Below are 27,149 nucleotides of genomic sequence, written 5' to 3'. Positions count from 1 at the left end.
AGTATCTGGATCTAAAGGAAAGCCAATGAGTGAATTAATCTTATAAAGAATCCTGTAATTTTCAAAAGAGATGATAGTTTCTTCTTTTTTTTTGGGGGGGGGGGGGGAGGGGTGGTCCACTTGACTCTGTGGAGAGTTTCTGGTCATGTAATAACTAATAAAACATTGATCAGTTACATTAAGAGTGGTGTAAAGGGGATATATGCTAGGGCAGATCAGTGATTAGATACACTGTATTAGTAAATAGTTCCTGAAAAATGGCCTTGTTTTCTTTGTAATAATGCAAAGGCTAGATGTCATAGAGATTCATCATTTTTGTTGGTGACATGTTAATACTTCAAAAACTTGTAAGTATGCAAGGCATGGTAAAGTTATAGCAAGTCAAGATAAAGTCAAAACTATAATAGAAATAACTTGAAAAAAAAAGAAAGAAATAACTTTCATGCTTATTCTGTATGTACATAGATCGGCCATCAACTTGTATATATAATTCATTCTTCACTTCTTCACTCATTCTTCTAGGGAAGAGAACCAGAGACGTGTGGAAAAGCTGAATGAGTATATCAGGTAAGACATGAGGGAATGATAGATGTATGGAGTGATTGGATTTGTACCAATTATTTCAAGTGTGCAAATGGTTTCAAGTGTCCCATAAAATTTATTTTAATGAGTAAAGGCAGTATTGCTTTAATGTTGTATGTATGATGAAACAAAATTTCATGAGTAGCACGGAGTTATGGGTACGTGTTCTTTTACTCTGCCTAATTTGTGCCAGAAATGAATGCAATACTCTTCAACTCAATGTAATTTCTGTTTAGACAAATTTTATTCAAAACAGAACTCTTAAGCAGGTAGATGACAGCAGGTATCCAGCAAGGTTCATCCCACTCAGTGTTAAACAAATTTATCGCAACTTAATTTAGTTAATAATGGAGAGCTTCTTTTTAGGCAAGAATGAAGGCAGGTTTAATGAAGATGGTGCATTTCATTTGATGTTTGCCTTGCTGAGGGGGGATGTAGGGGACGATTTCATTCAAGTTGTGTTTTGTAGTTGATGATGCAGCTGGTGTGTGCTTTATAGTACTTAACACTTTATTTCATTAGACAGCTAGGCTAACATGTTTCTTGATAAGCTGGCAGAAAATACAGCATGTTCTGTACCTAAGAGAGTAACAAGATAAAACAGGCAAGTTGTGCCATGTGGTATTTATATTGCTAACTTGGAAGGAATTAGATGATGTGTACCAATATTCAATGAAAGAGTATCACTTCCAGAGATGTTAAAACCTTGAATACTTTACTCAACATTCCAGGACCAGTGAGACCAACATCACGGAGCAGACGCGGCTGCGGGAGAGTCTGGAGGAGGAGGTGATGGGAGCGTCCCAGAGGATGCAGGAGATTGAGTCAGAGATGACGTCCATCGTGGAGCAGCTTGGAGAAGCCAAAGTGGACAAACACGAGAGTGCTCGCCATCACAAGAAGGCAGAACTTATCGACAACCTCAAGAGGCTCTTCAATGGCGTGGTGAGGAACTAGTCTCCAAGTTGATGGTCTAGCCCTTTCAGATGGAAACTTTATCTTTCCAAGGCAGTAGAGACAGTTATACAGCATGATGTTTTGTGCTTTGTGCGTGATGAAGGTGCATCGCTGATTGTGATATAAGACATGTCAATGAAGGATACAGAAAGAGTCTCAGTTGATGCATCATTGCATACTTAAAGGTAGAAATGATTGAAATCAGAGGCAAAATTTTATGAAGTTAGAGGGCAAAGAAGTCTGGGTCCTCGACAGAAGTGGTCCAGATCTGCATGTAAATGGGACAGAAATGAGATATTAACATCCAGACGTGGTTTTCAATATATGTATGTGAACATCCCTAGGCATACTGATGATGTTGCCCAACTGAAACTAAACAAGAGCTTCCTGAACTTCCTGAAGATCATATCAAGATCTACCAATTTTGGTATGCATTTGTGGGATAATGTTTAACCAGTGCATTTTCCCCAGTTACAAAGAAAATGATATGCAATTAGCCTTTTGTTGTTAATACATATTATCCTGCTTTGTTTGAGGAGTTCATTTTCTTTTTCATGTGCTGGAAGAAATGTAAGTATTAAGTCGATACCGCACAAGTCGAATAAATGCCTAAGTCAAAGGTCTTTTGAAGTCATCTTCTATTTATATTCTATAGATTTTAGTCCCTCATAAGTTGAATTTTCTCTTAGTTGAAGCTATTTCTCCAGTCCAAATAGATTCGACGTAGGCAAGGTTGACTGTATACAATATTTCTGTGTTTAGCTGTGAAAAAAAAAATGCACACCATTGGGCCTCCTTGACATCCTATGCAGTATGGGCGTCTGATTGACCTCTGTGAACCAAGCCAGAAGAAATACCAGATAGCAGTCACCAAGGTGCTGGGTAAGAACATGGACGCCATCATTGTGGATTCAGAGAAGACGGCCAGAGACTGTATCCAGTACATGAAGGAGCAGCGATCTGATCCTGAGACATTTCTCCCCCTGGATTTCATTGAAGTGAAGCCCATTAATGAGAAGCTGAGGTGTGTGATTCAAATCTCATGTTCTATGCAGCTTAATATCATGTCATATAGCAGGGCTGCACACTAACCCACTGTTGCCTACTGGTCCAACCTGTCTCTGTTGGACCAATAGATACCCAGTTTTTCCATTTTTTTTTTTACTGGTCGGAACCTTAAATTCACTGGTCCTGTACTTTTTTTTTTTCAACTGGCCCACACAGTTTTATTTATTTTTCATTTTTTTATTTATTTTTTACCAGTCATGTTGGATCAGTAAATTTGGCAATTCCTGAAAAATTACTGGTCCAACAGTGATTTTTACCGGTCTGGGAACATTGGATTGGTGCCAGTGTTAAGCGTTGCGTGTAGGCACATATCGGCATGGAATGAAAAGTTAAGTGTATTTGAAAAAAACAGGAAAAAAAGCAATTTGTAAGTCAATAAATACCTACAAAATGTAGCTGGATTTTTCCAACGTGAAGCTTGTTTAAAATGAAGCTTGATTTTGAAAAAATTAAGATGTTTAGCAGAAAGTCTGATTTCACTGACTTGAAGTCATTTAACAAGAATCTATGGCCAAGAGTCACATTGGTATGTTCTTTGCTTATTTATGTTGGGTAGGCACAGGTTTGCTTGAATTAAGAAGATTAAAATCTAAGTTTGACAGTAAATATAGTCAGCTATGTGTGAGACAATGGGTCAGTTAAGAAACATAATGAAAAGAGAAAAAAATCAGGTTGAATTATTATAGGGGCATTTTACAGAAAAAGATACCAAGTTTAAAGAATTGAAATACAGCAGCCATATGCACATAATTACGTTATTAACTGTTGGTCAGTTGGTTGCTTTCTCTGAAAAATTTTTCTTATATTTTATATTAATTAATTATTGTGATTTATGCATGAAATCAGTTTGGGCTCTAAATCACTTATTAATGCTCTAATTAAGCTAATTTCTTTGTAAAAATGTTTCTTGTATCATTTTCCTGAGACATAGGATAAAAAAAAATCTGTATCGAAATTAATTTCTTATGTATTTGATTTTTTTTAAATTTCTTATGTATTTCTTTGTTTTTCGACCTTTTGTTTTTGTTTGTTTTTTGGCCAAAATTTGTCACAGACATGTTTCGAAGCTTTATTATGCTAAAATAAATTAATTTCGTCCATTCTAAGTCAAGATATGAATTTTTATGTGAATTAATTGAAAAAACACAATTTGCATTGGATTTGTACACAAAATCATGTTTTGGAGCAATTTTGGGGTTGACAAATTTTTTTCGAACGGGCGTCACATCAAAACGGTACGCGCGGGCGCAACAATTTTGGTCTCAAAAGTTGCGCGATACTTCAAAGAAAAAAGTCATGAAACATCGCGGCGGGAGCTTATCGCGCTGCGATAACCCTGATTAGGGTTAAAGTCGCGTGAATTAATTGAATTCTTGTTGATTTATTCCATGTACACAGAGACATCCGCGACCCTCGAGGGGTGAAGCTTGTGATAGATGTGATCCGCTATGAGCCGCCCAATGTCAAGAAAGCCCTGATGTATGCTTGTGGCAATGCTCTCGTTTGCGAGACGGTTGAAGATGCTCGCACCATCGCCTTTGGCCGCCATGAGAGACACAAGGCTGTAGCTCTAGATGGAACCATGTTCCAGAAATCTGGAATCATATCTGGAGGTGCAAGGTAAAACTTCAACAAGTTTTCTCTCACACCTCTTTGGAAAACACCTGTACGGTGAAAGTGAAATCAATCTTCAATCTACTTACGTCATATTGTAAACAAGCAGATATTGATGTGTGGTTTGTTTGACATAGAGTCTGGATAGTGATGTTAGCCTTTGAGTATAAATCATGCCTTACTTGATGAATGTCCAATGTTTTATTTTATGATATTTCATACCATATTGCTGTTAAAATTATTATATAGAATTACAGTGATTTCAGCATATATACCTATGTGTACACTTCATTCAGCAATTCTTGTGTGTTCTCTACCATCTCCAACTTATGTTGAGGAGGGGGGCGGGAATTTAGTGTTCATTTAAAAGTCTGCCTTTAAAAGGGCTTTATAAAGTTTGCCTAATGTTGTGTTTTTTTCTGTCACCAGTGACCTGAAGGCGAAAGCCCGTCGCTGGGACGAGAAATCTCTGAACAGTCTGAAGCAAAGGAAGCAGGAGCTGACGACAGACTTGAAGGAGCTGCAGAAAACCAAGCGAAAGGAGTCCGAGCTCAACAACATCCGCTCCCAGATCAGTGGCTTGGAGACCAGACTCAAGTACTCCATCAATGACCGAGACAACACTGTAAGTCAGCTGCTTGTATTGATGGTGATGATGATAATGATGATGATGATGATGATAATGATTATGATGATGATCAACAGCATTGTATAGTGCCATATATATCTGTTTAAGAAACATTCAAAGGCACAGACTCCTCCAAGAGAGTTAGCAGTTGAATGCCTTGTGAAAAAGTTCCAGTTTGTCAATTTCACAGAGAAAAGACAGGAGGGAGTTCCCTAGGCTAGGAGCTATAGAGGATAGAGGAAAATGCGTAGTCACGTGTTGACATGAATGAAGCAAAGTAATGGTGGCAAGAGCATGTACGGGACAAGAAAACATCAGGGTAGTTCTCAATCAATCAAAGATTTTGCTTTTAAGTGGCCTGTAGGTTTACCAGAGCTTATGATTGTTTTAGCTTAAATGAAGAACTTTCAGTAAATCAATTTAAAGATGTTAGTAATTTGCTATTCAGTCATGGATATTACTTCAATCTAATCTGTAGGTTTACTGTAATGTGTGTGTGTACATGTTGCATTTTTTTGTGTGTGTGTGTACTTACGTCTTTAAACATCAGAAATCCTGATATATTTTGTGATTTTAATGCAGCAAGTTGTGATGGGGGGGGGGTCAAATGTTGCGTTCTCTGGATACAAGTGACATTTATGCTATAAGAATTGAAATTCAAAATGACAAAGAAATCAGTTTATCAAAATCTGATGTTAGGGTGTGTAACAGGACTGCATATTTTTTGTGTTAAAAATACAATGGTACAAGTTCAGTCCTAGTAGGTAATGTCTCTTGAATTTCTTCCACTTTTTCCCCTTAAATATGTATGTAGCTTAGTTTTACTCCTTGTTTCACCACAATCTGCAGAAAAAGCCAGTCAAAAGAATTGTAATCGTGTGTGATCCCCCACCGCTTGTATATTATGTATGTAATTCAAGCCTGGCTAGGTATAGCTGTGAAAGTTTATTTTGTTTTGAAACTGATGTTATTTTGTTCTTTCCCTCCTCAGCTTCCAGGATTTGTATATGATGTTTATGATGGTTTCGATTTTTCATCTTGCAGGAAAAGAAGATCCTTGCCAACAATGACAAAGCCATCCAGAAACTGATGCAGGACTTGGAAGGATTTGATGTAAGTTGTTTTTTTCTGTCACCAGTGACCTGAAGGCGAAAGCCCGTCGCTGGGACGAGAAATCTCTGAACAGTCTGAAGCAAAGGAAGCAGGAGCTGACGACAGACTTGAAGGAGCTGCAGAAAACCAAGCGAGAGACGATCATGACCTGGATGTCTTTTGCATGTTTTTAATGCATTATGTCTGGCTGATTTGAAGTCCTTCTCAGTTTTGCTTCAGTGGCTGTTGTGTAGCATTATCTTATTTAGAGTGTATGACTGTGCATCAGCATACATGAACACAGTCATATAATGTGACACAAAACCTTTTTAGTAAAAGATGATTTTTTTTTTTCAGTACTCTGTTGTTGTTTTGTTTTGTTTTTTCAGTTTGCAAGACTTTGTTGTGAAGTGCTTCATACAGTTCAGATTTAAGAAAAGAAAATGGTATATAATCTCTTTGCAATGTGAATGATGTACACTATTTCTGGAGGCACATCATGTTAAACCTATAAACTCATTTTAAATATCTCCATGAGTACCATAATTTAAAAAAAAAGCAAAATAAAAGATGACCAAATTTCATTGTAGGAAATAGGATTGCATGTGCCTTATCTGTCCCTTTCAGTCATATACTACCTTGGCAACCACTGTAAGCATAGTATTGACCGGGATTTCAATACTTGCATCTTATTGATGATACCAATTTCCATGACATTGACATAGTTGTCTGATATAGACTTTGATTCATATACTACACTCTATACTTGACTTTGTACCCTTTTCAAAATGCAAGATGATCTTTAATCAACACCAGACACTAATTTGCTTGTTTCTTCATATGTAGCCTCGAATGAGTGCCATAGAGGAGCAGATTGCCCAGCGAGCCGAGCTCATCAAGGCCAAGACGGTCTCCATGAACAGGGTGGAGGATGAGGTCTTTTCCAACTTCTGCGCCCAGATAGGCGTGGCCAACATCCGGCAGTATGAGGAGAAGGAGCTGCGGCAGCAGCAGGAGAGAGCCAAGAAACGGCTGGAGTTTGAGAACCAGAAGTCTCGTCTGGTCAACCAGCTGGAGTACGAGAGGTCCAGGGACACGGAAGGTGAGGCAGACACTCTCTGGACACTGGGTGACCATTGGTTGACATCTAAGAGTCCTCTAAGGCCGAGCTTCTCTACCCTTTTTTAACCTGAGGCGGCTTGGCTCCTGCAGTTTTTCTGTTTTTTTTTTTTTTTCAGACTCAGTTAGATTGAATACCAACTTTATTATTTCATTTTTGGCCCACAATGGAGCCCACCGGTTGATAAGCACTGCTCTAGGGAACCTGTACTGAACCACTTGTCACATTGTGATTACTGTCTGTGCAAAATGTTCAGAGTACTGTGTTTGATATGGTAGATGCTACCATGTTAGAAATAGTGAGTTTGAAACCTGCATGTTGTAGCTTGCCATTCGGTCAGATAGTTATCATGTCCAAGGAAATTTCTGGAACACTTGGTATTGTTCATCTTGGATGAAAGTCGTGAACATTGTACTGAAGTATGATCTGGGTCACATTTCATAAAACTTATTAACAGTAACAACTGCCACATTTCTATGACAAATATACTCTCAGCCAATCAGATGCAAGAATTTTAGTAGCTTATAACAACTATCCCAACTTGTTATTGATGACAAGTTTTATGAAATGGGGGCCCAGACCTCGGTCATGCATATGTCTGGAAAATTAAGATAGGCACAATCTTCGTTGGTACATGATGATGTGCAGTAGCAGCACAGACATACACTCTGATGAACCTGGAAGTGTAACATACCCTCTTCCTGAAATCACTTGTGTCTCCCTAACACTTTACTTTTATTAAAACCTACAGCCAACGTCACCAAGTGGACCAAGGAGGTGGCTCGCGATGAGAAGGATCTGGAAAAACTCAAGAAGGAGGAAAATAAGCAGATGAAGGTGAGTTGTCTGAGAGACCCATCGCAAGGAGGGTGAATCTTGCTGAAATGAAGCACCAAGTGCAATCAGTTAGGGTTTTTATGAGATGTAGGTGCTAAGACAGTGATTTCCACCACTCTGTAAATACCTTGTCTTTAGTTTTCGCAAAAAGTGTTGCATGTTTTTCCTTGTCCACACTGTTCATGAATGTCAGTAATAGGTGTGTGAATAAATTTTGCAGACCTCACAAACTGATGGGAGCACTCATTGGCTGAAAGTTGTAACCATGGCAACCATGTTAGAGATAACCAAGACAAAAACAAATTGCACTTGATAACCCTTGTATCATGTAATTAATTTGTATTCACAAGTACCTTACTTTGTTCATTGAAAGGATTGAAATTCACTGAAAGGATTCTGTCTTGAGTTGTCTTTGTTGACAATTTTGTCCTTGTATTCCGCCTTTTTCTATTCATCGGCTTGTTTGTGGATTCAAATCTCTTCTCATCAGATCATTGACGAAGAGACAGAGTCGATGACAAAGCTGAAGTTTTCCAAGACAACAAAGAAATCGCAAATTGATGACAAGAATGCCGAGGTGGAGGAGATTCGAAAACAGCTCATCTCTTGCAACAAAGAAATCACAGGTATTGCCATTCACGGCCTACTCATAAGAAAATATATATTTTGTAGCTCTATGTGAGTGGTGATTTCAAAATTGGCAAACTACAAGATCTTCTGTTTCTTTGTATATTTCCTAAACTCTGTTTGGACATCTGAATTGCTGTGAATAGTCCATTTTTGATAATGAAACAGCTCAAAATTTGATATCAAGCATCTGTCTAATAGATTTATGAAATTGCTATTGAGGCAGGGGTTTTTTCTGTGTTACACATTCCAATGGTCCCTGTGTCTTGCATGGATGTGTTAATCTCATGCACAAAAGCATCTAGCAGACTCAAACATAACATATGTTTTCAAGGGTTGAGATTCAGAATGTTTGATGGCATGCCTCAGCTAAAATGTTCTAACTTCATGCTGTTCTGTCACAATAAAAACAGCAACAAAAAGAGTTGCTTATGCAATCTGTTTACTCTTTGACAGAAGAGCCTATATGTGCATTAAGTGATATATGTGTATTCTAAACTAAAAACCTGGGAATATCTTTGAAGAAAAAAATCAGAAGATATTAACATGGCTAGGATCTGTAGGTTTGTGCCCTAAGAATGAACAGAGTGGAAGCATGTTTTGATATCACTAGTGACAATCCGTGAAGATAACCATGTCCTAATGGTTCTGTTGTGTGTTTGATTCGATGAATGCAGCCGTGCAGAAGCAGATGACAGCGACCGAGACGAAGCTGGAACAGAAAAAGGCGGATCGTCACAGCCACCTCAAAGCCTGTAAGATGGAGGACATCAAACTACCCATGAAGAGGGGAAACATGGATGATATTTCAGAAGAAGCCGAGGTATGGCTCTGAGTTCAAGGACACCAGAAGCTGAACAATGAAAATTAATTGCAACTAATATGTGGCCTTTTCAAAGTTATAGGAATGAGTAATATTTTGCTTGCTTTATGTGAAAAAGCTTGATACTTCCTTTGCTGTGTATACCTAAGGTTTGCTGGGAAAAATCCTGACAGGAGCGTATAATTTTTTCTTCTTCTTTTGTGCAAGAGAGGAATGATCCACAAAAGGAGCAATCTTCTCTAGCCAATGACTTTGCCATGTTTATTACAGAGCTGCCACTTCTCCCTGATTCTTCAGGAATCTCCCTGAAACTTGGAATATCTCTTTCAGTCTGGTTAACAGAATTTAAAAGCCTTCATCATTTGGATTTTTTCCCCACCTATTTAGATGTGCATAACATACAAGTATATCCCTAACTGTTTTTGGCAACCCTGTAAATAGCTAGTGTAATGATGAATGTTCGGTTGATTGATGTATCACCATCCCTCTGAGTGAAGTTGTTGTGTTTGCACAGTGGCATTGCGTAAAGGTGACATCATACTCTGTGGTTTGTGTTGTTTCAGCCGTCCAGCAGCCAGCGAGACTCGGAGGATGTTGAGAGTACGGGGATGACCGGTATGGACAGCATGAGTAGCCAAGGAGCTAAGTCCATCTACGCCCGGGAGGCCAACATCATCATCAATTACCGACGACTCAGCCACAGCCTCAGAGAGGTAAGATCTCACAAACATTCAACTCCCCTGCTTCAGTCGCAAACTTCAGGGGCCTGTTGCATAAAACTTTTTACCTGAGAAAAGTCGTATCACTTTTGAACAGAACTTTTCATGTGTTAAGAGTCAATAGCAGAATCATACTAACCTGGGTTTCAGTTCATACCAGAGATTTTCCTTGGGTAAAAAGATTTATGCAGCAGTCCCCAGGTGTTCAAAGTGCTTTGATATATTTTTGCAATCAGGAGGTGGAAATTGGGAAATCTTAACTCCTTGTGATCTCACAATTACGTGACAGCAGATGTGCCATCAAAGTGTGAAAAGAATAAGTCAAGTGACCAAGATTTAGATTTTTTTTTTAAAATGATAAAGCAAAAACATTCAAAGCCAAGAAGGGATCATACTTGAAATATCTGGTAAAGTACATCTTGTATTGAGTGTCGTGCAGTGTTCAACAGGTGTGAGCAGTTTTGATCAGTGTGTGATTGACCGCATTAGATTGACTGGTAAAAAGAAATGGCTCTCTAAGCTGTTTAAGATGTAAACTGTTCAATTTTCTGTATTGTTAAATATCCAGAATATTCTATCAGACTTGTTCTTTAGTAGATCCTAATATACTGTATAGTATATTTTTGGATACAATGCTGTTTACATAACAACATTTTTTGAAGAAGCATTTTCTTATTGTTTGGTTTGCGTTACATGTGATGAGTTGATTACTTGCTGGGTATTAAAGCATGATTGATGTTGAAAGCACATGCTTTTATGTTTTCTCTTCCTAGCTTGAGGGAAGTGAGATCAAGGAAGAAGGAGACAAGCTTGCCTCTGGGATTTCAAGCATGGAGGCCACCCTGCAGCGAATCGCAGCACCAAACATGAAGGCCATGGAAAAGTGAGAACTACTTTCACTGAATGCTTTGAATGGAGTCCAAATTGTTTAAGGATAGATTTAACAGACAATTCACTTTGACTTTGAGAAAATTACCCCTATGTCAAAGTTTGAGTAATGTTGAAGTAAAGTCATGTTTATCCAGTGTGACTTCATCCTGTTGTTGATGGTAGCCAGCCATTTGTCACCTCTCAGTAACTTGCATATCCATGCAATGTTTAGGTGGGGTTAGTCCAGATTCCGGACTCGTATTATGATATTTGTATTCAAGCTGCTAAACCTAAATGTACGCATCAAGTCAAATGATGGTGGAATACTAAGTACCTGTCAGCCCAGAGAAAAAGAGACCCCAGACCAAGTGCTCCTCAGCTTTCAATTTTGCCTCCGAATATCGAGGGAGTGAATGTGCGATTTACAAGTGCATGAACTTTGGGCCTCGGTCATCAGCTGAGAGCAATCAGCCTTGACTTTTTTTTTCTTCAGGCCGACAGGTTCTTGGGATCCCGCCATCAGTGGACTTGACATGTACAGTGAGATATAGCAGCTGCAGCAAGTAAAATAAATAAGAAAAAGAGTCCAGAATTCAGACTTAGGTGGGGTTGGATAAATAATTGAAATCAGTGGGACAGAATGGTGGAACTTTCATAAATATCAGACATAGCAGAAGAAAGTTAAGGAAGTATCTTCTTGTTTAATGGAACAGTGAAATTAATCACAAACTCATATGTAAATTAGATGAGGTAATCATGTCCAATGCTCACAAATAAAGTAATCATTGCCATTTTCTTACCTTCAAGATTGGATGGTGTGAAGGAACGATTCCAGTCCACCACAGAGGATTTTGAGGCTGCCAGGAAGCGAGCAAAGAAGGCCAAGCAGCAGTTTGAAATCATCCGCAAGCAGCGCTACGAACGCTTCAACACCTGCTTTGAGCACATCTCAAACCGCATTGATGACATCTACAAGGTGAGATACGGAACTCCTGTCATAGCTATAGATGTTGGAATGTGTGCTTAAATCAGGCTTGCTGTAAGATACAATACCTTACCCATTATACAACACCTAAACAAAATGTAACTATCCGATTGGTCGATTGCCCATCACATGACATTCAGTTAAAAGTACCATCACAGGCTGTGGCTGTCAGCTGTGGAATTTTGTTTGAGCAAAAATGGATGACGCATGTTTGCCATTGCACGGCTCTGATATCACACTGAACAAACATTTGCCGTGCACGCTCAACAATTACAAGCGTGCTTACAAGCGTATACTTTTGTCACTCTTTTTGTAAACAACTTCAACAGATCAGTTTCACGTATGTACGAACATACATACACTTGAAGGCTTACTCTGACTGCTGCTACTCATTGCCATCATCACAAAAATGGTTGCCATTTCTGTGCTAAATTCAAGAATCATGTGTGGACTACATCTGTTGCCATCTGAGGTGTTTAAAACAAATAGTGTATAGTCTTTACTCGTCCAATGGAACAAGATTTCATACTTGGTGAAAGATGAGGTGCTTTTTTTTCAACTCGGCTTCAAGCGCCTCTATCTTTCACATTGTGTAAAATCTTGTTCCATCTCACTCATGACCATTCATTAACTGTATACTAACATATTTTTCTCAGCACATGAGCATTGTCACATTTTGATTGCCTTGTTTCTTGCACAGAGATATTTTTGAAAGAATGTACTCAGAAGTGATTTTGTGCACCCTGTCTTCCTGCCTGCATGTTTTCTTGAGAAAGTGAATCATAATTTCAGAGTGTTTCCTTTGGCAAAGGCCTTCTGTATGCACTGTATATATGGGGCATTTGTGTTCATTGTCCTGTCAATCTAGATCAAGTCAGTGGTTGTTTCCTTCAGGTTCTATACCATTTCAATTTATAGGTCCCATTTTTGTGTGGCATATACGATATACAAAATGTGATAGTTTGGTTGTGACACGATTTGGTGTGTGTGTTGAAAGATGGCTAATGTTAATGGATTTCTAGGAGTATGTATTTGGATGCAAATATTTTGTTTCAGTTTTGTTTTGTTTTTTTCAGATTGATTCAATCAAATAGTTTGTTTCTTTTAATGTTTTGTGTTACGTTTTTCTGTCATCACATTTGTAACAAGAAAAACACTCTTAGAGTACAAACCTCTGCCAAGCAGCTAGTTTCCACCCAATACACACATGCTGAAAATCATCTAATTTCCCACTATAGAAGCTTTTTGTTTATGTCATCAGCTTCTAGCTGCGCGGCGCCTCACCCGAGAAGAGCACATGCAAACCTCAAATACGTGCAGCTTGAACTCCCAAGTTCATTGACCCTATCTGCAAAAAGATAGAAAAAATCCTTCAAATATCCATGAAAATTCCCAGATCACTACCAAAATTTAATCATCTGTTCCTTGTGTCATTATCAACTTTTCTTGCAAGTTTCATCCAAATCCGTCCACAACTTTTTGAGTTATTTTGCACACGGACAAATAAACAAACCAACGGCAATGAAAACACAACTTCCTCCCTTGGTGGAGGACTGAACACCCATAATGATAATGTTTCAACCATAAAAAGTATTTTGTATACAAAGTGAGAAATATGTATGAACTTCTGTGTTGTCACAAGCTGTTGACCATTTTACCCCTCAAGCAAGCTCTGGTGGTATACTGATATTGAAGTACAGCTATAAAAAAGCCTCGTGATTGTGTGAAGCAGGATGCACTTTTGCCATGTGTATGAGTTAGAAAATAAGGTGTATCTTACTTTCAACATAATAGAGCTTATAAACTTAGTAATCTAGTAAGCAACACAAGGTGCTTTCATCCCAGTCAGCTTTTGTGAATAGCATGAGGTTATTTTGTTCCTCACCATTGTACTTGTGGACTAGAAACCCAAATTTGGAGTGTGTTCAAGCACTCAAAAGTGAACCAAAGCGAACTGTACCATACTATGCCAGATTTGGTTTTGGTATGCTTTTGGAGAACATTAGGAAGTGGTCCACTTTTGGCTCAGTACAGTACGGTACGGTACACTTAGGAGTGTTCGAGCGCTCCTCTGGGGTGGGTACAGTACGGTTCGCTTCGCTTAAGGAGAGTGCTCGAATGCACCCATACACACAACTTTTCCTAATGGTAGCTCATTTGTTGTAAACTGAGCACACATGTGGCTACTTCTCTTTATATTTCTTATCCTTCTGTTTCACAGTGCATCTTGGAGCTGGTTTACTAGATATGTAGATGGCAAGTTGTAAATGTGTATTATTATCATAATTAATATTACTCTACCAATATCACAAACACCAACTCAGATGTGCTTTAATCTCAAAGTCAAAATTTCACACAATGCTGAAGTTTTGTTCCCATCAGTTTACAATTCAGCTTGAATTCAGCAACAGGGAACAGATGTTATAGCACATCAAAGGAGGGGGGGGGGGAGGAGGGTTTAGGAGAAGAAAAAAAAAATCAGATTTTGTGGTACAAGTGTATCAATATCAGTGGTCAATAATGTCTTTGTATAGATCTGTATCACAAGATAGACATGACCATGTGTTGTGTGTATGTGTATACATGTGTGTATAATTCTATCATAGACATGCTGCCATCATCAGCATTTTGTATGAAAAGGGTCAGTTTTCAATTGCCACAAAATATAGTAAGAACATGACTACACAAACTCCAGGTACAATACAGTGACACATTGAAAAAATGTGGGGGAACAAGGAATTGAAAAAAAAAAATGTGGGGGGAAAAGAAGAATGGCATTTGAATAGGATTAAATGTCATATCAATTGATTAGACAGGAGTTGATTTATGTGTTGACAGTAGTTTGAATCAAATACAGTATTGCATGGACACAATGCTGAAGGAAAAGGAAAAGGGAGTGTATACATTGCAGGTGCATCATCATCATCATCATCATCATTAATTTTAATTTCATTCAGGGTAATGACATAGTAGACAGCTGTTTTCAATTAGTTTGCAATATAAATTAAAAAAAAATGATATGTCAATCTGCAATACAAGGAAACCTCTTTATAAAAAGGTTGGATGTAACAATACTCTCTTATAACAAGGTGATTTTGCAGGTCCCAACTCTTTGTTTTTGTAGTGTCTCAATTCTTTTTTTCTTTTCTTTTTTGTACCATTACATAGTGAGAAACCTGATATAACATGGTAATTGTGATGGTTTTGAGGTCCTCAGTACGAGTTTCCCAGTACTATTGAAAAGGATATGACTAATTGGAAAATGTCCAGTGTACTTGGCCATTCACACTGACTGCAGTACGCTTCATCTCTTTGTATTGTTTTTGCCATGGCTCCCTCTCCTGTTCTTAAAGTGAAATGCCTATCTCATACGCATAAACTTAGGATGGACTACATTAGGATTTTTTTTTTTTTTTTTTTTTTTTGGGGGGGGGGGGGGGGAGGGGGAAGGGGACTGCAATTTCAGCCAGGCATAGTAATGTATTAAAGCCCCTCTCAATGCTAGTGTACAGAGTTCTTCCCTCTCCCATTAGTACTGCTTTATCACACAGTGGCACCCTACAGGCCAGGTAGTAATGGTACTTTAAATCATATTGGAGTTCAGAAACTCTGAGCTCATTAACACATGAGGTACTAAACAATGCTAGCAGTGCTCTACTTTAAAGAAAATCCACTCCTATTTCGCTGTGATTTTGCTAAACAAAGTCGTGACAGGCAAACACAATGAAAATTCATTTCAATGGGAAAATCTGAAAGATATAGAGTGCCATATTTTGCTTGCATTTTTTAAAACAGTAATACTAGTTACAATCTCATACACTGAATGCATATCAGATGTAATGGTAATGTCATTGTCACACAACTTCTCCTATGGCTGATGCATGCAACATTTCATACAAATTATTTGTATCCAAAATTGCCTCATAAAGTACAGTGTGCACTCCCGTCATAACGAACATGGTTAAATAACAAATTTCCGGTTACAACGAAGTAAAAATTGAGGCTGCAACGTTATCTACTCTATGTATATAAATTGTTTATTTGTTCGGTTATAATGAAATTTCGATATAACGAAAGAAAACTGCCGGTCCCGAGGACTTCGTTATTTAAAACGGGAGTTTACTGTATAGCTACTCCTGTGTCAAAGAGGGTCTCAGATGTAGAATGGGCAATGACATTTTCAAAAAGAGGGCAGTAACGTCATCTTGAACATCTAGTGACCATGTATCACAAAACCTACTGAGAGTTGCTCAGATTTGTATTTCCAGAAGGCCAGAAAATGTGTGTTGAGTCAAGTAGGCTGATTAGGGATTGTTGGTATTTTCTGTCGGAGGAACAATTTGCTGTCAAAAATATGAAGTTTGGAACCATAAAATCTGGTGTACACAAAGTTATCCCCCCAAAAAAAATTATTACAGACTTCTTCTTTTTTCCCTTTGAAGTTAGTTTTTTCCATTTTCAGTCAGCAGGTTGGGGAAAGTGGTCATGAAATCATTACAAAAGTTGAAAAAGCAATCATCTGTTGGACCGATATTTTAAAATAGAATGAATGGAATGTGCTTATAGAGTCGCTAGGCAAAATTTAGATTTCATCCTGCAATGTCATGATATATTGGTTACTTTGGATTTCTAAGCTTCCTTTTTCTACATGCTATTAAAGGAGTGAGTCCGTGTACTTCAATAGATGCCATGTTTCAAAGCCCCCTTTTTTCACAAAAGTAACATTCCTGTGGGTTCTATTACATATTTTTGTGTAATAGGAACATCCAGTTTGAATGAGTTGTATATCATATTTTTTTTCTTTGAATCTCTTCTTCCATATTTTGACACTTAACAAACATACAACAAAAACAACAAAATATGTGGTGACCTTTGTGTGGGTTTCGTAAAACAAGGTCACATACGTGATTGTGGCTGCTATCCCAGTTTCATGAAAGCTATGTCACTTTCTACCGATCTTTTGTGCAGTTATATGAATCTTTTACTGTATTGCTCCAATTTATGCCATCAACATGAAAACAAATATGAGCAACTTTATATTTACTTTTTTTTTTCTACATGGTAATGGAGTAACCCCACCCAGATTAGAACTTGTATCAAGTGTTTGGCCACAAATGGAGAGTACCCTCCTTCATCCGATGTTGGTGTAATATGAAACAGTGTGCATATGTGTGTGTGTCTGTCTGTCTGTCTGTCTGTCTGTCTTCATGTTTGTCATATGTATTTGTGTGTGCAATATGTCCAAAATGCAAACATGTTAAGTTGCTATGTGACTGATAATGCCATCAGATGGAGCTTTGTTTACCTCATTCAAGGATAAAAGGTCAGAGATCATTGTAGTCTTATGTGCCAACCCTTTTTAAAGCAGAAACAACTACTTTACTAAATACATTCAGTTTATGTACATCTTTCTTTCACAAGAATTATCTTGTTGTATTGCAGCTCCAAACCTTGCATGACAGTGACAAGGAAGCTTACCTGACATAGCAATGACTAATGTTCGTAATTCGAATTCAAACTGATTTGAGAGGAATTAAAACATAGAAATGGATACTTCTTATCTCATGACCCTGTTCTTAGAAAAGTGTTAATTGTAAATTTACTCAAATGTGAAAATGAGATGGTTTGTTAGTGTTATGAGCAGTAAATAGTACAGTCTACTATGTCGAAATATTGGGTCCCGTGAGATTTTCGTGCCAAAATTGATTTTTTTGGCTAACTTGGTCAATTTTGGGGTGCTGAATCCAAAAAACTTTGGTTCCATTTTTTCCGACCACGTCTTCAGCCGCCATTTTGAATTTCAAAATGGCCGCCATAGCAAACTGTATTTTGACCCAATTCTCATAATGTGAGCATCATAGAAGGCTCAAATTTGATGAAAAAAGCATGTTTATGATGTCAGACATTCTGGCACACCATTTTCTGATACTGTAGATAGTATTAATACAATTTTTAGGCAGCCATCTTGAAATTCAAAATGGCCGCCATAGCTAAATATATTTCACCCATATCTAAGGTTGTAAGCATTATGGAAAGTATAAATTCGGGGTAAAAAGCATGTTGGTGATGTCAGGCATATTAACATATACATTTTTTTTTAAATGATGGATCATTTTATTTGCGGCCATCTTGAAATTCAAAATGGCCACCATAACAAATGTAATTGGGCCTGTATCTCATATCGTATACATTGAGTAAGGTTGTAATTCGGGGCAAAGAGCATGCGTATGCTATCAGACATTCTGAAACATCTTTTTCTGAAACGATTCATTTTGATATTGAAGGTGGCCATCTTGAAATTCAAAATGGCCGCCATACCAAAACGTATATTTTGACCAATATCTCATGTTGCTAGGGGCTGTTGTAAGCAATAAAGAAAATTCACATTTCGGGCATAAACCAGGCTTATAATGTTGAACATTCAGATGCACTTTTCCCCTCCCTGAAATTGCAGATCACTTTCGAGGCGGCCATCTTAACATTTAAAATGGCTGCTTTTCAGCTAATATCTCTGGTTACAAGCAATGAATGTCTATGATGGCGTACATTGTACATTCTTTAAAAAAAAACACATAGGGCCTATACATTCTGTAATAATGGATTATTCGCATTGGCCGCCACTCTTGATATTCAAGATGGATTTCGACCATATTTGGTGCTGTAAGATCATTAAACTGCAAACCGTTCAAGCATGCTGGAACACTCATGTGTAAGTCAATCACCAGTGAATTGCGTAGGCGGGACTGCTTCCTGTCCCGTAGGTACACTGCCATGTTGAAATGCAAAATGGCTGCCATGAGAAACATTCCTTTAAAAGCGTATAGCGTTTGGGTAAAAATTGTGAATGGGAAATCATGTGATTCTGACGTCAAAACAAATGACTCTCAAAAGAACCTCTTAATAACTGTGTCTGAGTGACTAAATGCCCCATTTAGACGATTTGGTTGTAGAGTTTACAATATCAGCCCTATGTTCTAAAAATTTGTGGGATAGTCACTTTAATAGATATAATGTCTTCTAGGCTCATTCCCTGCATGAGGTTTTGAAGTCACATCACTTTAAGGCTGTACACGGGGAGGATTGGTTCTATAAAATTCTTCCAGAAAGAATGACTTTTGCATTTCTTGCTATGAGCATGATAATGAATTCTGTGGCCACCGTTGGTTTAGGAAGCTCCAAGTATTTAATTTAACAGTTTATGGATACCCTCTGGAAATAGTTACAATGTAATATCATATTTCCCTGTAGTAGAGGCACAAATTAGGTTGTGAGAGTTGACGAGGTTTACTCTCTCGATGTGTTGTATAAAGACTATAGCGTAAAGCGGGAGACTTCTGGAAGGCATGAACTGTGCCATTTTACATTCTGCATGATTCAAGGCTTAGAGAATTCTTGGTCCATCTGCTCTTTGAGACATCCTCAAATTTTCAACTTCAGCCAGCACCATGAAAGGCATGAAAAAGCAGATCTTTATAGTTGTTGGTTTTTTTCACAACGAACTGCAGAACATAATCTATCAATAATGTCAATTGTACTTTTATCATTTTACCAATTTTCCAACGATGGAGCAGACATCATGCAATGCAGTAAGTAAAGCCAACTTACAAGATCCATCAGGAGAATTGAAATGTCAGTGTACACGTAATAATCATCAACATCTCTGATTTTCCCGTTGCTCTTGAAGTAGCATCTAATACATACAATGGAATGAGGTTATCTGTTTCCTCGTTGTGAGTGACGGGTGACAGTTGCCATGGCATCTTTGATGAACCTTTTGTTTCTTTTCTTTCCGTGATGTGGTCTCTGTGTCAGATAGAAATGACTGCTCAGTATTTCAACTTTCAGGCTGATTATTTGGCTCAGTTTTGTGGATTTCTAAGGCATGGGTATGAAAAATAAACATTTGTTAGTGAGAATGAGGAGAAGGCCATGAAATTATGAGATGAAGAGTGATTGTGGAATTACTTACAACTTATACCTTCCGATAATTGTATTGTCCAGCAATGACTGGATAATGACAGGTCTATTAGACTGTAGAACCAGTAGAAATGTTTTGAGAAGTTGGTGATCCTCTCATGCTTAATGACTTTGGATCCAATCTTACATGGTGTATATTGATTGCACGAGCTGAATGTCTGGCCTTATCATACTATCCGAGAAATGAATATATTTTCATTCTCTTAGATACAAATTCTTAGTATAAAAGATGAAAACTGCCCTTTTCATCTCTTTCTAGAATATCCCCCTTGCATGTTTCCGATAGCTGAATGCCAAACACCACATTCATCAGCTTCAAGGCAGTGACAATTTTTGAGATTACCCTCATGTGATGGTCTTCTAAATTGCGGGGGAATTCTGATGCATGCAAAGTGCCACAGAACTGAACAATTATTGCTCCTTTGTTGTTTTAGAATCATAGGCTGTACAGCAGTAAGCATCTGGCTCGGAAGTCTTAATGATTGAAGATGACCCACTCAAGGGCAATCAGGAAAGAGGCTACTCATTCCTTATTCATTCTGCATTATTCCAGAAATATATCTAGTGTCTAGCAAATCTAGTTTCAGTTTGTGGCCAACAAACAAGCTTGTGAATGGGATGCCTGGTAGGGTGACCGTGGCATTTCTTGCCATTGCGAGACTTTTCCTTGTTTGTCTTCAATCTCTCGAGGCAGCATCAAGTTTTTGAAGATCACCTTCAATTGTATCAATGGTTGCTTTTGTACAAATATCTTACTGACTGGGATTAAATGTAATCATTAACGAGGTTCCACGATGCAAAGTGATGTGTTCCCTGAGAGGCAAAAACAAACCGCTTTAGCGCGCAATTCGGGAACCGCATATACCCGCCTGGCTATATGGGATGTAACGCTTACATGCTTGCTTGCCCACATGTATGGGACAGGGGTATGCCCCCCCCCCCCCCCCCCCATGCTCAGTTTTTGCCCCTCAGCATGGCTTGATGACGTCATTGGAACCTCGTCCTTACATTTTGAATTTATGGCAACCATTTTGAGAGATGGCTGTCATTTTGAATTGAGAGTTGGCTGTCATTCTGCTTGAAATGGAAATGAATTCGGTCTAACTAGAACTATTTTGGCATATTCATCTAAGGCGCTTACAACAGTATTATATGTTTTCTATATAGCAGCCATCTTGAATTTCAACATGGTTGCCTGTCTAATGATCCACAATTAGGAAACAGCTGTACTGGAACGTTGGACACCACAAGCATGCGCATTCTTGAAAATTTGATGCTTCTACAATAATTGCAACCTAAGATATGGGTAAAAACGCTACGGCGGCCATTTTGAAATTCAAGATGGCCGCCTACAAATTGTGCAAAACAATCCACAATATTAGAAATATATATATCAGAGTGTCTGACATCACAACGAGGCATTTTGAACCAAATTTGAAGCTTCTACAATGCTCACTGTATGAAATATGGGTCAAATTACAGTTTCCCATGGCGGCCATTTTGAAATTCCAGATGGCAGCCTACAAATTGTATCAAAACAATCCAAAATATCAGAAAAAGATATATCATGGTGTCTGACATCACACTCATGCATTTTGCACCAAATTTGAAGCTTCAACAATGCTCACTTTATGAAATATGGGTCAAAATACAGTTTGCTATGGCGGCCATTTTGAAATTCAAAATGGCGGCTGAAGACGTGGTTGGAAAAAATGGAACCAAAGTTTTTTGGATTCAGCACCCCCAAATTGACAAAGTTAGCCAAAAAAAATCAATTTTGGCACAAAAATCTCACGGGATTACATAGTAGCCTCTACTAAAATGTAATTTGAAATATTTGTTCTACCAAGGAACCAAGTTAACAGAATGGATGGCAAATTATTAGGGAGGCAATATCTTCCCCACCATAGTATAAAATTTCTGCTGTTTATTCGCAGTTGCTGATGATGAATCAAGAACTAGTTTGCAGCTCAGGATGTTTGAGAGAAAAGAAATTTGTATGAAAGTTTCAGCCACATTCTTTCATGTTGTTAGACTAATTTTTTTCAAAAACAAAATTGGTTGGAACATTCTCTACATAGTCATACCTTTTTTTGTAGACATTGCATTGGCTCTCAAAAAATGTTAATTGATTGAACTGACATGTCATTGGATATGACAAGGCAAATAATTGAAAAGTTTCAGCTTTCGTCAGCAAGTACATAAACAAACTATTCATGGCATGTGCGGTGACAAAGCTGCGATGTTGCACTTAAAGTGAAACAGACATTTAATTTGTGAAACGAGGATGGCAAAACAGCACATTTTGGGAACCTTTCCCCACACACTCCTGATGTCTTGGAGTAGGTAACTAGTGTGCGTGTGAAACATACATTAGGAACATGACGTTCATGTTGTTTTAAAGCAAGTTGTAGCTTGTTTGTGTTCTTCTCATTGTTACAAAGCCATTTCTAGTAAATGTAGAATACAGCTTAAATGGCCATTGATTCCCATAGGACTTTGAATAGTACAATATTGTATGAATTTTCCAGAAACATAAATGCTTGTAACTGATCTAGTGTTTTGGAATTAAGATTGTGTGATGGAACATCTACCTCTGTTTTTTTTTTTTTCCCCAGCCAGGCAAAAACAAAGGAGAATATGAAGCACATTCAGCATTATGCTTCAGTGTAATAACAATAGAAAAAGTATTATGAAGCAGAATCCAACAAAAGCAGAATCAATGTGTAAGGTCTGTAGATATTTTAAAAGCAACATTGTGATTTTTCAATCTCCGTTTGTTTGGTTTTTTTTCTTCCTCCTTTGGCATGGAAAAGCAAAGCAGTGTGAAAAGTTAACAGTCACCTGTCATTCCCTGCTTTATGAACTAGAAATGTACATGTGTCAGTGTACATGTATCTTTCATTTCATGCACCATATATCACAAATGTTTTAACAACCCCCCTTTTTTTTCCTTCTTACTGGAAGACTCTCAATGTACATAGTAACAGTAAAATTTGTTCTCACAAAAATAGTGTGTGTCTGCAGGAGATCAACCTAGCAGTACATTTTGTTTGCAGAAGTGCAGTACCCTTAAGCATTATTCTGATGAAGTATGTAGGTGGTATATAACAGGATAAATCGAGATTTTAGGAGCTTAGAATGGCAAGTCGCTTTCAAATTCTCACTGAATTCCTGGCCACTGTGTGCCACACTCTCTCATGGCCAGTATGATTAACACTCAACTAGCACTGAACCAACTTCAAATGTAATAAGTGAGACCTTCAGACATAGTTATGGGAGTCACATGTTAAGTGTACCCACATTTTGTTGTTGTTTTTGCTGATAGATTGGCCATTACTTGGAGATGCAGTTACTTATATGATATTGGATGGCCTTGAGATTAATACAAGGAAATATTGGACGAGCTATGCACAAATATTGGACGAGTCGAAGACGAGTCCAATATTTTGCTTAGCGAGTCCAATATTTCCTTGTATTAATCGAAAATAGGACATTCAATATCATCATTATTATCCTACAGAGGATTTTAGCAAAGGAAGTTTTCACTCAGGCCTACCCTTTCTGTCTCCGACTCCGAGTGCTGTTCCTACTGTGTAGTGATCCTGACATGGGGTATGGTACATGTACACTCTTCAGTGCAAGTTAATCCACTTCAGTCTCTGATAAAACAGTGATCTATTATCCAAGGTAGCCGTCATGTTACTGTTAGACCGATATCTAGCTAATTTAGACCAGAATTAGATGTATTTGTATCCGAGATCTGAGAAACAATTCACGTCACATCTACCGTAGATCGTGAAAGATCGAATTAGGCTACTACTGCCACAACTAGTCCTACTGTGCTGTATATAACGTACTTGTACACACGTACGTAAATGTACAGTAACTGTAATATGCATATCGCGCATGCAAATGCAAGCGCAGCGGCGGCGGCCGGCTACATTATATCGCGCGCGGGCTATCTAGCAGTAGCGCTGAGCATGCAGAGCTGCAGATCAATCGTCGCCTTGCGCCTGCATGCACACAAAAAAAATGCAACTTGTTTTCATCAAACCTAAATTCAACTTCCTGTTATGAAAGTGATATTTTGAAAAATTGTGTGAAAAACAATTTCAACTAATTGATATAGGAAATTTGTTTGTATAAACACAGAATTTTAGAAGAAACGATATTCTAGTTAATTCATGATTGACCAATCACAGACGTTTTTACTTCATATTTCAGGTCATCTCGTATGTATCTCAACCAATCACGGTGCAGTTTATAAAAAACTTTGGGGAATCCCCTCTTGCCCTCCAATATTTTAAATATTGGTCGCCTCGGCCAAAATTATTGGTCGAGTACAACAAACCTTCTAAGTGGGTCGGAGGTTATGAGGTGCGTCGACAAAATAACACTTGTATTTGGGCTCTAAAAATCCTCTGTATGGATAATAATGCACAATATTTCATTGTATTTTATTGCTTTTCATCAGCATATGTTTTTAAAGAAATATTCCATTGTATGTGAAAACAAAATGGTGTTTTCATTACAGTGTTTTTTTGTAGCTTACATATGTTCAGCCAGGGAGGTGTTCAGCAGTAACTGCAAATTCTGACACTTCCTGTAACATTACGGACGTGTTACTTGAATATGTACATGCAACTTTGATCTCTGTTGCCCGTAGTGCTTCACAGGCCCAACTTGGCATTTGATTTTAACTGATGTATTCCACAGATGACATATTTCCACTCGTTGCATGGAAAGGTTGTTGTACATAATGTCCTTTTTCTTCCATTGTCATAGAAATGCACATATAATGCTTGTTCCAAAAGTGGAACTAAGTGTTTTCAAACTCAAAAGCACTTTCCATTCCACTGTTTGATGAGAAAGGCATGTTATAAATAATCTTGTGCTGGAATACATCTTCCAGCTTTTTGAAAGTGTCAGTAAACTTATTTGTGCCTTTCTCAGGAAGTACCCAATACAATGGAACACTAGTCCTGTGGCTCAGCCACATGCTGAAATCTGTAGATTTGGCTGTAGGATGCAATTCTAATCATACACCACAGTCAGAGAATCACAAGGAGAGGTTATTTTACCAATTTTAACAAGGAGCATGGTAGTTTTGAAATACTTGCTGATTAAGATGTTTATGTTACTTTCCTTGAAAATCTCCTGTTGAGACTTCAACAAACAACTAAGAGTCTGGCCTTTTTTAAAGGAAACATCTTGCTATAACAGAAGAAAGTGTTTTGTAATTTCTGTTATAAATTCACTCGCACTCTGTTAGACTTTGGTGCATAGCAGTATCGAACTTGTCTGTACTTGAATTTTGATGGCTTTGTTAGTAGATTTGAGCCTTTTCCTAATTAGTGCAGTTCTTTAAAACAGTTAAAAGGAGTTTTTTGTGTGTTTTTTTTTATTTATAAAGGCTTAATAGGAAACATAAGGTTCAGCTGGTTAGTTGCATTCCATGCCATTTTTCATGATGTTGGTCTGAATGGGTTAATGAAAAACATCAGCCTTATCTATTCATCTCGGGTTCAGAATCCCATCAAACAATGCAATTAAAGATGTCTTAGTCATGACAAGTAATACTGGTATGTTAAGTTCTGTTGTCCGTGAGGTCAGTGTCATATGATATGGTTGTTCATGGTATAAGTCAATATCCACAAGGCACTCTGATGCACTGTTCAGAGAGACTTTTCTTTCCTTTAGTCCATTCAAAATTGATGATAACTGGTTTGTACAAGACACCAAATTCCCAGTGGATGTCTGAGGTTTATGTCATTGCTGTGAGATTCATGGAAAAGGTTAGACAAAGGAAAGAATTTGATTTAATAAGTTTTGATGTCCCGAGTGCTTGCTGAAGACGGGGTTGACGCTGAGAGTAATGGAGCCTGACACATAAAGGCAGGTTTATGACAGGTCCACCCACAAGTGAAATTGATATGATACATCACATAGGTGGTATATGACAAAACTAATATGATCGTGACATCAACAAAATGAAAGGTGATATATATGTTGTGAAGGTTTTATTCTCCTGAAGATGGTCAGGGGGAAAAAAAAAATCACTGCATTCTTTAGCATCTTCCCACCAAGGAAATCAGGAGCATTTTCATTCATTTAGCCATTTAATTTAGCAAATTAAGTGTGAAGTGGAAGTACTCTGGGAGATATTGTTACATTAGATGATAGTGGAGGTGTGCAAGAGTCTTCCAGCTTGATTGAAGTATATCATTTTTTTTTTTAATGAAAGAAGAAGAGGAAAAGGCAGATCAGGAGATGACAAAACTTGCCAAACGATGTCTCAGAACCATGCAAAATGCCATGTTTACAGTCACTGTGATTTGAGCATTGTCATTTTGAAGATAGTTTGATAATGATGAATATGAATACAACATTCGTAATGCGCCATCAATCTATTGACCTATTCTGAGGTGCAAAGGGACATAATAATAATAAAAAATAATAATAGAGTGAATTACGTACACTCAATACAGACTATTATAAGTGATAAGAAAAGGGGAATTATAGAACTGTCTGAAAAATATTTAACCAATTAGAATGTGAACATTCATGTATATGACCTCAGATTCATTTTGAATTTTTCTATGGATTCTGCCAACGGGATCCTGAGTGCAAGAGCATTCCAGAGAGATGGGCTGCCGAAATAAAAGTCTTTTCTCAAAGAGGGTTTTTTTTTTTTTGGTGGTACTGTTGATTGTTTAAAAATTACTAGAGTTGATATTTCTGCCAGGACCATACTCTGAGACAAGATTTTGCAGGTATTGTGGATCCAGTGGATGTACTGCTTTCCATGTGTGGAGCATGATTGTAAACTCTTTTCTGTAAAACACTAATAGCCAGTGAAGACTTTAAAGAACTGGGGTAGTATTGGAAAAGCGAGACATTCCACCGAGGACTTGAGCGGCAGAATATTGAGCATGCTGTAGTTTTGGCAAGTTGGCAAGATGAAGCCTTGATCTACATCAGTACATCTGACCACCTATCTGTTATAGTATGCTATTATCCCGATAATTGCCCTAACATCGAACAAAGAAACTTTTACACAGTAAGCCTACCTTACACCGCCCGTGTCCCCCAGGCCGCACGCACGTCCGCCCGTACGCACGTAACCAGTCACCCGCCATGACTCTTCCTCTTCCCTGTTCGCCCACCATCGCGTTTAGACGTGTTTTCGATCTCTCGTGATAACCCGACTGCATCAGCGGGATCCCCCAGCAATCAGGCAATATCTT

The 27,149-nt window shown here is 38.0% G+C and overlaps 1 protein-coding gene across 1 annotated transcript in view; it reads left to right on the top strand.

Moving 5' to 3' along the window:
• LOC139737957 (structural maintenance of chromosomes protein 1A-like) overlaps window positions 1-27,149 on the top strand; it is a 54,115-nt gene that overhangs the window by 10,295 nt on the left and 16,671 nt on the right. The window contains exons 9-21 of the mRNA XM_071648622.1: window positions 523-567; window positions 1,314-1,527; window positions 2,352-2,563; window positions 4,006-4,227; window positions 4,651-4,846; window positions 5,894-5,962; window positions 6,788-7,043; window positions 7,813-7,898; window positions 8,389-8,524; window positions 9,203-9,348; window positions 9,912-10,061; window positions 10,841-10,950; window positions 11,745-11,913. Coding sequence (XP_071504723.1) covers window positions 523-567; window positions 1,314-1,527; window positions 2,352-2,563; window positions 4,006-4,227; window positions 4,651-4,846; window positions 5,894-5,962; window positions 6,788-7,043; window positions 7,813-7,898; window positions 8,389-8,524; window positions 9,203-9,348; window positions 9,912-10,061; window positions 10,841-10,950; window positions 11,745-11,913 — 2,011 coding nt within the window. The remainder of the gene's footprint in view (window positions 1-522; window positions 568-1,313; window positions 1,528-2,351; window positions 2,564-4,005; window positions 4,228-4,650; window positions 4,847-5,893; window positions 5,963-6,787; window positions 7,044-7,812; window positions 7,899-8,388; window positions 8,525-9,202; window positions 9,349-9,911; window positions 10,062-10,840; window positions 10,951-11,744; window positions 11,914-27,149) is intronic.

This window comes from Diadema antillarum, unplaced genomic scaffold (assembly GCF_040938485.1).
Source record: "Diadema antillarum isolate AM-2024a unplaced genomic scaffold, OU_Dant_1.0 seq00000717_RagTag, whole genome shotgun sequence".
Lineage (NCBI taxonomy): Eukaryota > Metazoa > Echinodermata > Echinoidea > Diadematoida > Diadematidae > Diadema > Diadema antillarum.
The sequence above is the reverse complement of the archived record's forward strand: the minus strand, read 5'-3'. Positions and strand labels throughout refer to the sequence as shown.